The sequence below is a fragment of the Lepeophtheirus salmonis genome, chromosome 10 (genome assembly GCF_016086655.4).
Source record: "Lepeophtheirus salmonis chromosome 10, UVic_Lsal_1.4, whole genome shotgun sequence".
NCBI lineage: Eukaryota > Metazoa > Arthropoda > Copepoda > Siphonostomatoida > Caligidae > Lepeophtheirus > Lepeophtheirus salmonis.
Genome location: NC_052140.2, coordinates 11,365,939 through 11,381,143, shown reverse-complemented (window position 1 = coordinate 11,381,143; position 15,205 = coordinate 11,365,939). Strand labels below are relative to the sequence as shown.

The 15,205-nt window shown below is 32.1% G+C and overlaps 3 protein-coding genes across 3 annotated transcripts in view; 2 read left to right on the top strand and 1 right to left on the bottom strand.

Moving 5' to 3' along the window:
• The window catches only part of LOC139906493 (uncharacterized), a 258,054-nt gene that overhangs the window by 193,136 nt on the left and 49,713 nt on the right, over positions 1-15,205 (bottom strand). The window lies entirely within an intron of this gene.
• On the top strand, positions 8,367-10,214 carry LOC121125243 (uncharacterized). Its single transcript, XM_040720398.2, has 4 exons — positions 8,367-8,556; positions 8,867-9,559; positions 9,644-9,932; positions 9,993-10,214. Exons 2-3 carry the CDS (start codon positions 8,872-8,874, stop codon positions 9,877-9,879), a joined length of 924 nt encoding a protein of 307 aa, XP_040576332.1. The 5' UTR covers positions 8,367-8,556; positions 8,867-8,871; the 3' UTR covers positions 9,880-9,932; positions 9,993-10,214.
• Positions 10,290-13,120, top strand: LOC121125242 (uncharacterized). Its single transcript, XM_040720397.2, has 3 exons — positions 10,290-10,526; positions 10,582-10,639; positions 10,713-13,120. Exon 3 carries the CDS (start codon positions 11,479-11,481, stop codon positions 12,778-12,780), a length of 1,302 nt encoding a protein of 433 aa, XP_040576331.1. The 5' UTR covers positions 10,290-10,526; positions 10,582-10,639; positions 10,713-11,478; the 3' UTR covers positions 12,781-13,120.

Here is a 15,205-nt window from a genome sequence, read left to right as displayed (position 1 = left end):
TCTCTCATCAAATACAGGATTGATCCTATGGAATTAAAAGAATCATTTAATCATGCAAAATCAGCACCTTACTTTACCATCCATTCCAACCTTTATCCGAAGCTTCTGAACGATTGAGGTTGTTATAGAACAACTTTTGAAACTTTTATCTTTATTTGAAGTAAATTTTGGAAATATAGTTCTTCAGACATAAACATTTTAATAACATTGTTGATCACACACATTTGACATGTGCTTTCGCTAAAGTTTCGGATCCCTGGTCTGCACGCCAAGAACAACATCTTTCATCTATTTTATCTGAAAAAATATTTCATGACCTTCGATTGACCTTCAGTCTCCGCTCTTTAATTATTTGAAGTAAATTTTGGTTCTTCAGACAAACTGATCGTGCTTTTATCATCGTCTGGTAGTTACTCAGTCCTTGGAATACCCGGGATTTGATATTATTTACTCACTATCACATCCATCAGCTCTTTATTCCTTTAAACTTATAACAAAAAACTGTGCTATGAATAGTATGAATAAAGAAATTAAACCTTGTGCTCGTCATTGCATTAAATGTCAAAAGTCGACTGGCATCAACACCCATCCGGATTACAATGACTATTGAACGTTTCTCTCATATTCATGTCGATCTAGTGGGCTCACTTCCCTTATCTTACAGATTAAACCATCTTTTTACTACAAGATATCGTTTTTTCTAGCCCAGAAGTCTAACGGATTACTCGAACGTTTTCATGGAAAACTCTTTCATGAAAGCACGCCTTGTTAATTCACAATGGGTAGACCAATGCATGTCGATGCATTCGTGTTCAATATATTTAATTATTTTTCTTTGCACTTGTATCAATTAGCTACAAACTGTGTTAATTAATAATTCAAAGCTTCGGACACCTCAATTCGTTTTCAGTACGTACGTGCATAAATAATGTGCTCGTGGTTTGCTCTCTGCTTTTAATTATTAATTAACACAGTTTGTAGCTTATTAATACAAGCGCAAAGAAAAATAATTCAATATATTGAACACGAAAGCATCAACCCTTTTAAGAGGCATGTCTACCTTAGTGGGGACATCTGACCCTCCGGACGCAGGAAAGTGATCCACTTAATTAAAGGATACCCTAACACAAACTTTCGAGTAGAATATCCACATAGACGAAACTTCATCCGAAAACAAAGATAATTGGTCTTTCGTTCGTCTTAAAATAAGGAATTTAGATGGCTCTATCCCTGAGTCCGATAAAATTCTCGATTACGATGTGTACTAGGTTTGCTTTCCGGAATGTTATAAATCTCAGTGCTGAGACGGAACAAGGCAGATCTATTATAGTGTTATCGAACTCTTTAGACCCTATTTTAAAATTCAGTAGCCTTAGTCTACCTTTAAAAAACCAACATATATCCACTAACCAATACTTTTTTGGTGGACATTATTGGATTGAAAAGTATAAATGAACGAAATAGTATAAAACCATTCCGAATTGTAGCATTAAGATGTCTAAGTCATGCTTATCCTAAGAATATCCTGCATAACTTCGAAAACGATTCAGAAAATGTAAAATTCATTGGATCAGTGCGATCTGAAATTCACCAAAAAGTATTAAAGTGCATCTGGCTTTTAAAAAAGGATACAGGAGCCGATAACTTTCTGTATGAGGCATTTGGAGATCCTAAAAAAAATCCGCCTCTCCTACCCTTTAGTAATAATATTGCACTTTAGGGATGCGATCAGCAAAGAGCCTTTCAGTAAATCAAATTATCTTTATCAGAACAAACCTTGCTAGCCTTCCGCCTCAAGAATACACACTTAGCCTCACAACCGATGCTTCATTACACAGAATGGGAGCTTCTTTTGGGAGTTCATAGACACCATTGGCGTTCTTGACAAGATCCTTCAACTCAGCCCAACTAAATATTCTGCGATCGAACGTGAGCTCCTTGTAGTTAAAGAGGCAATAAGAAACTTTAAATGGTTGCTAGGTGTCAATTTCACGATTTTGTCTGACCATATGCCGTTAACGGCTGCAATGGAATCAAGAAGCCCATCCCGGACTGCAAGACAAAAATGGGGCTTTTTCTTTATTGCAGGGGTTAATTGCAGTATTGTGCACAAGTATGGAAAGTCAAACTTCGTGGCTGACAAATTATCTAGACTCCTAACTCCGCTGAGAGAAGAGACCTTGCCCTTTTTATAGACGTGAATCAAGATCAAGAGGCAATTGATCCCTGGAGACCTCAATTCAATTAAAGACATTTCACAATCTAAACATTTGGAACAGATGCCCTCTTGATATACAACACACGGTGGATCGAAACCTATCGCCACCACTATCCCGAGTATCAAAGATCCCTTCTAATATATTATAATATACCCTAGACCACGGGTTACGCTAGTGGACCGCTTATCTACAAGGGGGGATCAAAACCTATCACAACCACTATCCTGTGTATCAAGGGTCCCTTCTAATATCACATGATACGTTGTTGCCCAAATGCTCTTGATGCAATCAGATCACTCTTGTGGACTGCTACCAATTGTACTCCTCACGAATTTATATTTAATTATAATAGAAAAATAACAAATGGTTTGGCCCTTCCTTCATGGTTAACGACTCCGAAAAAGTTACTTCACAAAAGAAATGTTCGACAAAGCAAATACGAACCCCTAGTCCAAGAAGTAAGATCTTATTTCAGCACACCCTGAATATGCCTTAATAAAACAAAACAGCGGAATCGAAACCAATGTTTAGCTCAGAAGTCTAGCTCTAAAGAATGGTGATGTTAATGACTGAAATACAAAAGAAACATCAGGAGATCAATTCAATACATTTTCAGAGATTGTGTCACAAGAACCAGATCCTACTATTTCACCGGTTAGTGCTAATCCAACAACTTTCAGTCCATCACTCCAAAATAATAATTGCAGATAAACCTCTCCTACATCGTCTCCTTCCGTAAACCACGAGAAGATCATTTCGAATTTTAAATAGACCGGAATATCTCGAGGACTATGTTTAAACAAACTATTTTGGGCGGGAAGAATGAGATAAACCCCAAAGTTCAAGTTATCACAAATTATGTACATATTGTAAATATTAAATAAATGAACGTTTTATTGAACCAGTAGATAGTTTATCCCAAATAATACCAGTTACTCAGGGATTGTGTACTCTTGCTATCCACGTATAAAACTAAGTTAAATAAAGCCTCACGTAAGGTCTTAAACGTTATAGCGTTGTTTCATTTCACTTATAAAATTCGAATTACAGGAATGGACATAGTCAATGAGTTCTAATACTATCACTATCAGGAGGAGCACAAGCTCCAAGCACGCAACCTGTTGGGGTGAAAAACCTCATTTTTTTTGACAAATTCGATTTGGTAAACTCATATAAAGTTTGTACAATTATAAAGCTATAATACTTATCGCAGTTGTAATTTCATATTATCATCACGTTGTATTTTAAGAAACTCTTCCATTTTGGGGTAGTATTTGAAATCCTAAAAAATTGTTTTTGAGCTAAAAAAGATGGATTGATATTTGATGCACCAGGAGGAGATATGGTACAGGGTAGGATTAGACATGTTACAACAGGAAGAAACATGTAAAAACGGCTATTTATTATATTCAAGCAGTTATTTTAATTTTTATTACAGTTTGTCAGCATAAAGTAAATACTTATAATTACATATATAAGATAAACAAATAAAACATTTACAGAAATAAAGTATAGTTAATAATACAATTAAAAAATATTTTTTTTACTTCTTACTGTGATTGATAATTAAAGTATATCATGAAATTACACAAAAAACAAAACATAATTAAATATAAAATATTTATAAATATATATAAGTATATAATACGAGTATATATAATAAAAATTGGGTGTACCAAGTCTCCTCCATAGTGTTTGAATCAGAATAAATTATGTGAACTGAATATTGAAACGATGAATATATTACAAGCATGTTAATTAATTGAACAAGATGCTCGACTATGATATTTAATAAAAGAAAATTAAAATCTTATGTTTTATGATAGAATTATATATCAATAAACACTTTTCAATGTCGAAATTCTCTATAACTGTAAGTATTAGGCAACCCGGATTTGATGTTGATTTGATGAACAAAGGAAGATATTCAATTGAATATGAACAGGGTTTTTAGATAACATTTTAAAACTATTGACAGTGTAACATGTCTCCTCCGTAACAAGTATCCTCACTCTCCCTATATGAAATTTTACTCTTCGATTGATCTTTCAATACTAATGTGTTTGATTCATAAAGTCTATATAGCAGAGTGTATTTGCACAATGAGTCAAATTGATTTGGAGTTGTGTAATTCAAATATGGGGATTCAGAAACAAGGTCATAAAATATTATACTAAACTATAAATTAAGCGTAATTTATTTTAGATGATTGTAGTTTTAATGAAATTGTGTATATCAATTTATTATTTGAGGGACTGATAATTTAAATTTAATTTCTAGAGTATGACTCCAATAGATTTTTAAGGTTGGATTTATAATATTTAGAGATCCCGGCTCCGAATCTGTAGCTATTTTAAAATTTGCGACTTGAAATCATAGATAAATACATATTTTCTGGGCTACAAACCGACTCATTGTGTAAATATATGTGACTCTGCCTACTTCCAGCTCACTCATTAGTCATAATTATTACTTCATGGGAATGAAATGCACCTAGTTACATTATTTTGATCCTTTTAAGCACAGGAATGGGGATATTGGAAATCTGAAGCCTGATGTTTCTAGTTGGTTCTATTTCGCCACCAAATATAAGAATCTTGTTTATCCCAATAAATTAATTACATTTATGTATGCAACATTATTGGAGAATATTTCTTTTTATTTTATTTAATAACACTTATCTTAATTCCAAATCCATTAAACTTTGTGTGTAAATACATGACGTTTTACTAAATCCCGGCTCAATTAAATGTAATTACTTAAAATAACATTACAACATTCACAATTCAATAGAAATTCAACATTGATTGTAAGAAAATCTATCCAGACCCAGATAATGTCTTTGTATAAGGCAGAGCTAGTATTATGTAAGAGCATTGAAAGTCCTAATAATGTTGCAGTGTATCTTCGTCTGACCACACTCAGAGAATAAATGGAGTTGTTCAATAATGAATCCAAGATGATTGAGGAAATGCGATTCTTGCTCATTAAAAGATACTTCCAAAAGTTTAATTGCATAATTTAAACTTGATGCCGGTTCCGCTTTACCTGGTCTAGCCTTCAGATAAACCAAAATGATGCCAATGTCCGATAAACGACTCAAGATATTTGAGGAACGAATATGGCTCACTTTGATGTTAGATAAAAAATTGACAAAAATGGAGCAGGAAAAATTGTTTTCTCCTTTCCAGCCATATAAAAGTGTAGGAACAAGATCGTCTTTCGATGGAGTAAAATAAATGATGTATTCTTCATTGGATATTTCATGAACGACTTCTGGAAAGCATGATCTATACAGCTTCTCCTTAATATCCTTGATTTTTGTGATTAAGTTTCAAAAATTAGTGAATTCAATTATTAAGTCGACTTTTATCTCGTTCACATATGTAAAAAAATTCTTAATGGTAATCATAATTGTAAAGTTTCTGAAATTTCAACGAATCCTAGTAAGTAGTTTATTACGATTTGTTTTTCTAAAGTACACAAAATCAATTGAAAAATTGTGTATAGACTTCCAAATACATTACTTATTAGTTGAAAAAGCTAAGTTAGTCAGTCTTTCAGGAACTTTCTGGAACCTTGGCACATTGGAAAATATCGTTGGGACAGCATCTGCTTTAAGTCTTCTTCTTTGGATAGGTCCACGTCTTTGGTTTCGAAAATAATTTGTATCTATTCTTTCACTTATAAAATCTTTCTCCGAAAAATGCATTCTACACATTCTTGAATTATGGGTTAGCTCCTAATTTTGGCTTCTAATTGCTATAACCTGCTTCAGAAGCTCAGGATCTTTAGGAAATTTATGGACAGAATGACTTTATCTCTTTGAATCCTCAAGTTTATTTTTCTTTGACCCGGGAAAACCAGTCCTGCAGCCTGGGCAACAGCCAATCATTCTATCTGAAATAAGAAAATATGAGTTATAAATATACTTATATTGGATTATACTAATTACGGTTCTTCCCTAAAGATACAATCAATATTCAGTCTCGTCGACAAGCCAACAGATAAAAGGAATATAAAAAGAGACGACTCCGGACGAGGTATAAACAGTATAAAAAGAGGTTAGAGGTTGGGGGTTAGGATTTTTATTTTAAATCTGAACCCCTTAAACTATAAAAAATTATAAATACAAAACGATTTTATGGATATTTTTTTGTATCTATTTATGATCAAAAAACACCGTGACATTTATATATTATATTCCCCATACTTCTAGTCATAATACCAAGGGCGTCCGAAGGATAATACTTTGGAAAGGGCTTCTTTTTTTTTTTTAATTCCAAAATTACAATTTTTTGAATTTTTTTTTCTAAAATCCATAGCTTTTCAAAGAAAAGAAAAAATTTCAAATATTTAATGTTTTGGAAAAAAATTTCAAATATTTAATGTTTTGGAAAAAAATTTCAAATATTTAATGTTTTGGAAAAAAATTTCAAATATTCAAAGCATTTAACAATTTTTGTTTTTTGATAAATTGAATTTTAGGAAAAAAATTCCAAAAATCCATAACTTTCACAACAAAATCAAATAGTAAATTTTGACGAAAAAAATTTTAAAAATCCACTATCATTTACAAAAAAACATTCAAAAATCCATAGTTATTCACAAAAAAATAGATTTTTTGGAAAAAAATTTGAAATATTAAGTTGATATTTGCTGAATAATTTGCCCCAATGACAATTTTTTTCTTTGGTGGGGGGGGCTACAGCTCTCCACCAGCCCATCCCCTGTAGACTACATCCCACAAGTTTCTCGAGGTAATTTAACATATCCCTCGGAATTCGGAGTGTTGGTTACAATACTAGAAGTATTACTCAAAAAAATAATGAATAACTCGATTTGTAAAAATATAATTTTAAAATCTTCTGCATCAAGACTACTTTTTGGAAGAATATCTTTTGAATATTTAAAAGTTGAATGTAAGTGCAACAAATTAAAATTTGCCATGGAAACAGCATATAAAATATTTAATATCTGTATGAAGAATTATTCATTAATTAAAAATAGTAATATACATTCGGTTGGAAAAAGGACATCTTTAAAAATAAATAAATTTCGTTAAACTATCAGAATTAAAGTGATGTATCTATAAACAATAAATTGATTTATATTATGAAATTTTATCATTATTAATTATGTTAGATTTAAAAAATACATATATGAAAAAAAAAAATTATTATCTAGGTTGTGGAGCCGGAATAAAATTTTGTCATTCAAAATACAAAATATGAAATTAACTTCAATTAACATTTCTATGCGAAACAGGATTTTCAATCTTGAAATCAAATTTAAGTTATAAATCCATAAAAAATATCCACAATAACAATTTCATTTGTACTACAAACGTATAACAATTAATGGTTCTTAATTATAAATATTATCCTGATGATGATTATGTGATTCCAAATCCATTCGACCCTGTGTGTAAATACTCTACTCACTCAAAGGGTACTTCTCAAGCTGGTTTATGTCTTTATTAGAGTTATATCATATATTACTTAAAATTATTTCATTTTATCAATTTAAGATTTGGGAAATGGATGTAGTCCGACACTTGAAGATAGTTTTATATCGGCTCCAGTTTGACACCCAACATAAACGCACTTGTTTACCATAATGAATGAATTATTTTAGTATTACAAGATTAATATCTATTAAATGAAATCTATATCATTTGAATAAAACTGATACTACACAATCTTGTACAAACACGAACTGAAGTGGATACTTTATTTTGAAGGGCAAATTTATCCGTTTAAGTTGTTAGTTCAATTATTTTTGGACGATTTACTTTAGAAAACGTTTTAAAAAATATTTATTTTGATTTTGAGCTGTGAACATGAAGTGAGTCCATCATTTTCACCTCAAAAACAATTTTTGGGGATTTAAAATGCTAAGCCAAAATGGAAGAGTTAAATAAAAGACCACGTGATGTTGTTAAAAACTACAACAACGACAAACTATTACTCTTTTATAATTGGTTGGACAAAGATCCTATGACAAATTCCTGTTGGTATACAACAGGAATCTGTCATAAAAATGATGTTAATCGCCACACTAGGTTGCGTGATTGGAGCTTGTGTTCCTCCAAATAGTATAAGAACTCATTGTTGTGTTCTTCCAGATAATAATATTATAGCTCGATGGCGGAGTATAAGCTATGGTAGCTACCTATGTAAACATAAAAATAAAAAGTGACGTCATTTTTTATAAAGTGTGAGAAAAAAATATAATTTTTGCCATGGGAAAGGTGCAATAACTTAACTCATTGCTTTTCCGATTTATAAAAGTCATTTTGGTTTCATCAAAATTCTACGCTCAATAGACATTGCAGGTATCTATTGAAAGTCTTTGATTAAGTCATGTCTGATTTTATGTAGTAACCAAAAATAACTAGATTGTTTATTTCGTTGGCGCCATAATTTAAATTTATATTATATATAGTAAAAGTATTAATAATAATAATTAATATATCATTAACTTAAACCATCTTTCTTCAAATATAATTGGTATATTATAATATATGATTTTAAAGTGAAGTTCTGGATTCCATTTCCCATTTGGGTATTTGAGATAATAGAGAAACATAATCAAACACAGCACTTGACCAACTCTTTACTTGACTCTTTTGTTCTTTATTGAAGGAAAGATGGGCTCGAGTGAAATGATTTGTCTTCATTCTAATGATTTCGAGTCGAATTTAAAATCAGGCTTCTCTCAACTTCGAAACGATGAAGATTTCTTTGACGTGACCCTAACCTGTGGCTCAAAACACATAAAGGCACACAAAATGATTCTCAGTGCCTATTCCTCCTTTTTTCGATCATTGATTAAGTCCGTTCCTCATACACATCCGCTTCTGTATATGCGAGGGATTAACTTTAATCACTTGGAGTCCATTCTTTCCTTCATGTACAATGGCGAAGTATACATCAAACCCCATGAACTAGATCAATTTCTATCCATCGCTGAAGAGCTTAAAGTGAATGGGCTCATGCAGCATCAATCGTTTAATGGAGCCAATACATTGAAAAGATCTCTTTCTTCTACGGATGATACTCCAGTCCATGAAGTGAAAAGCGAATCATCGTCCCCCCTTCATTTACCAGACAAAAGAATTTTAATTCAGAATACTGTATCTACTCCTATTACTAAAGTAGATGAGGATTCATTAATAGAAGATATTACTACTAATAGATCCAACTCAATGAAAGAAGAACCTTCCAATTTAGACTTTCAAGAGCCTGACGATGATCAAAAGACATATGACACCTCCTTTCAACCCGAATGTATTGAAAATCAGAACCAAGAAACAGATCCATTAGCGTTAAGATATGGTATCTATTAGTTATTTAAAAAATGTTTTATAATTAATTGCTACAAATCTCTCAAATTATGCTGACAATAATTTATAATTTCAGAAGTATTTGATGCAAAGATTCTCAAACATGTTTCAGATCGTGATGGTAACAAAATGTGTAGTTGTTTAAAATGTTGTTTTACATGTCATTGTAAAAGAAACGTAAAGAAGCATATAAAAGGAAGGCATTTATTCACTGGTGGGATAAGCTGTGAAAAATGTAAAGTCCAGTTCAAATCTAAACAATCTTTGTTGAAACATAATGTAACAGTTCACACGTTTGATCCCGTGATTTGAGCAGATGCTCTTCCAGATAGTTTCAGAACTTATTGGTTCCACCTGTTCTAACGGTATTTAATCAATACATTTAAATAATTAACCTTTTAAAATACCGATAAATTAATTGATAGGCATCATTGACGTTTTTCACCTTAATCCTGGTTAATATTATATAAGATTGAAGAAAATATATTCAATACGTACACAACACGCAACTTCTAACGTAATTAAATTAGATATCACGTCAATATGAAACAATTATTGTACATTTTAATAAATTGATACATTCTATATGGGAATATAAATCCAGAAAAGTAGTGAATTATTTTATGAATTACATTTCTTTATATTTTCTTCTTCGGTTGCGTGATGTTTATTGTATATAGCCATATTTAGTGTATGTCTTAGCTATGACAGTTTATTTAGTTGTTGTGAATTTAAAGGTTCTTTAATTCTCTTATCGGCTGCTAATGTTAATACTTCACGGTTTCATTGCGTATTTATTAATTAATAAATTCAATCGTCATTATCCACAAATGAGGCATTTGTGATGGGAAATCAATGTTCCAGAATAAATGTGTTTGTGTGTAGGTATAATAAAAATATCGACCAGCAATGAATTTTGATGTAAATTGGAGTTCTCGTTGTGATGGCCACTGAAGGAAGTAATAACGACATAGAATTTCTTCAACATATCATTTATTATCTTTCGTCTAATAGTATACCTCCGGAGGTCACTGAGGTTGAAACATTTGTACGGAAAGCCCGATGCTTTGTTGTAAGTACATAATGGGAGCACAGCTCCATAGATCATCTTATTGGATCTTAATTTTTTGTCTTTAACTTTTAAGATACGAAACAAACAACTTTTTTTGGGAGGGAACAACTCGAATCTCCGCGTTTTGGACAATATCGATGAACGAAGAAATCTTCTAATCTCCTTGGATCATAGTAATGATGCCATGTCTAAATACTATCACATTGGGAAAGATTTTTATTGGCCTTATTTTGATGTAGACATGGGCGTTACCGCTCACTCAAATCCCTTCTCTTCTCCCGTACGACTTCTTCATATGAATATGTTTAATCACGCTATATATCTCATGATTGAGGAACAATCCGGATTTCTTATTGGACATGTTGAGTCGGGTCACAGTCATTCCTTCTTGGCGGATTTCATATTTAGTGTCTTTTGTAAAAATGGAGAATTGCCTCAGACTCTAACCCTCTACAATGTGGATGATTTTCTATTACACAATTTGAAAGTGAATTTGGCATATTTGTTTAAAGACCTTGAGTCCATGAAGAATAATCTCTCAGTATTTTCCTCCTTGTTACAATCCTTTGATATGATGGAGGATATTGAAAAAGACCGGATTCATTCTCTTCAAATGTTTATTCATTCTGAAAAAAATCCTGGGTTAGGAAGTTCCCTGGTTGGGTTTACACTCAAAATTCTAAAATAAATGTATTTTCTCATACAAAAATCTGAGGCAATCCACCAAAAGATCCGCTAGTACAGTTAGTAAAGCAAATTCTGTTGTTCCTAGTAAGAAAAAAACGACTTCAAATCCTTTAGCGACCTCAAAAGCAACATGTAGTAGTAGTTCTTCAAATATGCAAGAAAACACAGAGTCAGTTGTATCCACAGTGAAGTCTCTTTTATCTCTTACGAAATCAGAGAGATCTCGCAGGGGAAAATATTACAAATATGATCCTGAAATTCGTGATGCGATTGCTGAATTTGCCCTCGCTCATGGAGCAACTGAAGCATCTAAACATTTTACGGATAAACTTGATTTAAAGATCAGTTCCAGCACTATACGTAATTTCATTAAAAGCTACCAGGCATATACACCACAAGTTAAAGAAGAAATAGGAAAGTATGCACTGGATCACGGACCTGAAAAATGTTTTGAACATTTCAAATCTAGATTCAATCCAAATGAAACTGGAGAAGAATCGTCTTTTACAATGTCTCTAGTCAATAGATTTAAAAAATACTACGAAAGTAAAACCACTGCTGCTAAAAATGATGATGGAACAACTCGGATATTTGTTGTGGACATTCCCGTTTCATCATCATCATCTTCTTCAATTTCATTAACTGAAGGTCCTACCAAAAATTTCTTCAATTCAAAGTTGAAGAATGATATTGGACAATACGCTTACCATTGTGGAAATAAGAAAACTGTTGAACATTTTAGTAATCGACTACAAGTTCCTATGAAAGAGTCAACTGTTCGCAAGTTCAAGAAAAGGTGGATGGAGTTTAATAATATTTCTTTGCCTGAGAGTGTTCCTAATAAAGTCCCTAAAAGTAATATTTCTTTACCCAAAGAAGAAAAGTTGAGTAACGGAGTTTCTTTACCTGAAAAAGATGCTCAGGAATCAAGGATCGAAGAGGAAGTAGACGAAGAAGATGAACACGAAGATGAAAATAGTGAAGATGACGAAGTCAATGAAGAAAAGAATAAGAATCGTCTTTACTCATCATATGATCCGGAACTCCGTGCCAAAATAGCCAAGTATGCAATACATCATAATAATAAAGAAACAGCCGAGTATTTTAAAGTCGTACACAATAAAATCCTGCCACGATCAACTATACGATTCTTACGAGATAAGTTTAAGTCAATGGATGATGACAACGAGGATATGACTCAATTAGATTTTGGACCTAGGGGACGACCCACAAGATTAGGATGTTATGACTCAATTTTACAAAAATGTATTATTGATTTAGCAAAATCTGGTGAAAAATTAACGTCATTCCTCGTGATTGCCACTGCTAAACAGGTACTCCTCAAGTATGAACCCTCATTATTAAAAGAAAATGGTGGAAATATTAGCCTAGATCCTAATTGGGCAAAATCAATATTAAGAAGAGTTCAAAAATCCTTGAGAAAGGGGTCCTAGTTGCGCGAATCAAATGAATGAGGGATATTTATGAGATATGTCTTGGGCGCAGTTAGGATGTTTAAGCTGGAGGAGCATTCAAGTGTGTCCATGTTATATTTATATATAGTTATGTATCATATAGTGGAGTAAACATTGAATATAATTTCCTATCCAGTATGAATCGAATTGTTTATGCTTGAGAATAATGTGTACTTACTAATAGTCGACATTCTATTTGAGTTTAATCTAATGCAGATTTTCATTTGTAATTATTTTATTATTTTTTTTGAGCATAATTAATTCTTCAAAAATATATGGATATGAGTAGGCGTATTATCGTCATATTATGATAAGTAGACTTAGGGTTTTTGAGTAATTTTTTTGCCCAATATGAGTAAAAAAAGAGCGTTGAAATTTTGAAAAATGAGCACCCAAATTATAAAAATTAAGCAATTTGTATTTAAAGATCAATTCAGTTTTATAAGAATGATTGAAAGTAATGCGGGTTGTTTAAATGAATACATTCTGCTAAATTATATCTACAAATCAAGATTTTAGAAATATTTTCTTCCGTTAATTTTTCCCTTCGATGATTACTGGTACTTAAAGACGTCCACATAAGTAATATAAGGAAATTTGAAGTTGACGAAATGTTCAGGAGTCTTATTAGACAACACTGATATTACGCACAACCTTTTGCATAAATGGGAGATCAGGATTTCGTAATTTGGCGCAAAATTATTTATCATTTGTTACAAGAATCTATGATGATTATTCAACAGTCAATTTTGTGCCCAATTAATCATTCCTCTAAATGGCTGTTGTCGGCTCCCTCACATTTCCGATTATGTAATCATAACTCAGATTTCATAATATACCTATTTTACATCCAAAAAGAGAGCCTAATGATGGAGGGATTTTTGGCAGGTAGATTTTTCTTCGAAAAATATCATCAAAAACTGTCTATATTAGTTTCATACTAGTATAGAAAAATGAGCTATTTTCACATATAAAGGGGAGAATGAGCTGTTTTTGAAAAAAAAAATCAAAGAAAACAATTTTGGAGCGAGTGAGCGATCGCTCACAAATCTAACGATAAGTTAAATTCCATTATACGATATCAAATATAGGCAGAGTTGTACCTATATTTGTTTGTTCCATCAGTTATTGAAATACTAGAAGCAGAATCTACAAACTCGAACCGAGATCGAAATGGATACAATATATGTGGACCGTCAACACCAAATCAAGCTAGAAGGATTTTTCTCGAAATTGATTGTGCATTGATTATACATATTTGTATTCTTCACCAAATGAACTTCAATTTCTATCAACAAAAAAAGGCCTTTGGTGGTGCTGCAAATTGCTCTTACAGTAATCTAAAATGATCGGCACAATATAAGGATGAGAAATTGATATATTTATTTAAAAGGCCATATCGGGGCTGATATAAGTCTTTTAAATCAAAGAAAGGTTCTAAAGTATAGTTTAAATTCTTGGGTATCTTAACTTAGCCCATAAATTTGAATACTAAGTCTATAATTATTATTATATAAATATTGAAAAGTATGTATATGTTTTGTATGTTGTTGACATCAAGGATTGATTGTACTTTGGATAAGGTTAATAAATAAAATTTACTGTTTTTTAATTAATATATAATTGTGGTGTTTACTTAAATGTAATTAAAGACCGTTACAGATATATTCTGTTCTCGTCGCCAAAACCCGACGAAGCAACCGTGTAAATGAAAGTTACGGAATGAAGAGGAATGAGTTGTAGACGGGGAACTAATATGGACATACAGGGGTCGCGAGTCACAGATGCGGGGTGGCGAAATGCATTCAAAAAACAAATACAATTATTATTTATTTTATATATTAAAAAAACTATTGTCCGGCATATCACAGACATGACCCAGGACATAATGTACAAGCTGGTGGACATAATAAAAGGAGGAAAATATGCTTTACAACTAGATGAATGTACATATATATCCAACTATGCCCAGCAGCTTGCTTTTGTCAGATACAGTTATGACGAAAAACTAAACAAGGACATGCTGTTTTGCTCCCCGCTGTAGGGAACTTGCACAGATGAGGACATTTTTTTTTATAAAGCTTGACAGCAAACTAATATATATATTATTCAGCATTCTAGGGCCCTAAAATACAGAGCGAACTCATTGATTATTTTGAATAATGTTGTTTACATCTCACGCCTCATTTGAAGAATGTATTGGAAGATAGAAGCCGAGGACTCCTGTAACCAGGACAGGACACTGTGCTCCTCGTCTAGAATAAAGTATATAAATATATAAACTCCATATCCTCATATATCTTATATCCACCTATATCATAATCAATGAAGAATCTCTCCATTAATTTTTTAAACACTCTTGATGTGCATCCACTTTGCTCAAAATAATGCAAAGCAGGATATC

What these genes read in the sequence shown, in the direction of transcription:
- LOC121125242 (XM_040720397.2), top strand. Translation starts at nt 11,479, where the DNA reads ATGCAAGAAAACACAGAGTCAGTTGTATCCACAGTGAAGTCTCTTTTA.
- LOC121125243 (XM_040720398.2), top strand. Translation starts at nt 8,872, where the DNA reads ATGGGCTCGAGTGAAATGATTTGTCTTCATTCTAATGATTTCGAGTCG. An exon ending in TCCATTAGCGTTAAGATATG is followed by an intron (nt 9,560 to 9,643) that starts GTATCTATTAGT and finishes TTATAATTTCAG; the next exon opens with AAGTATTTGATGCAAAGATT.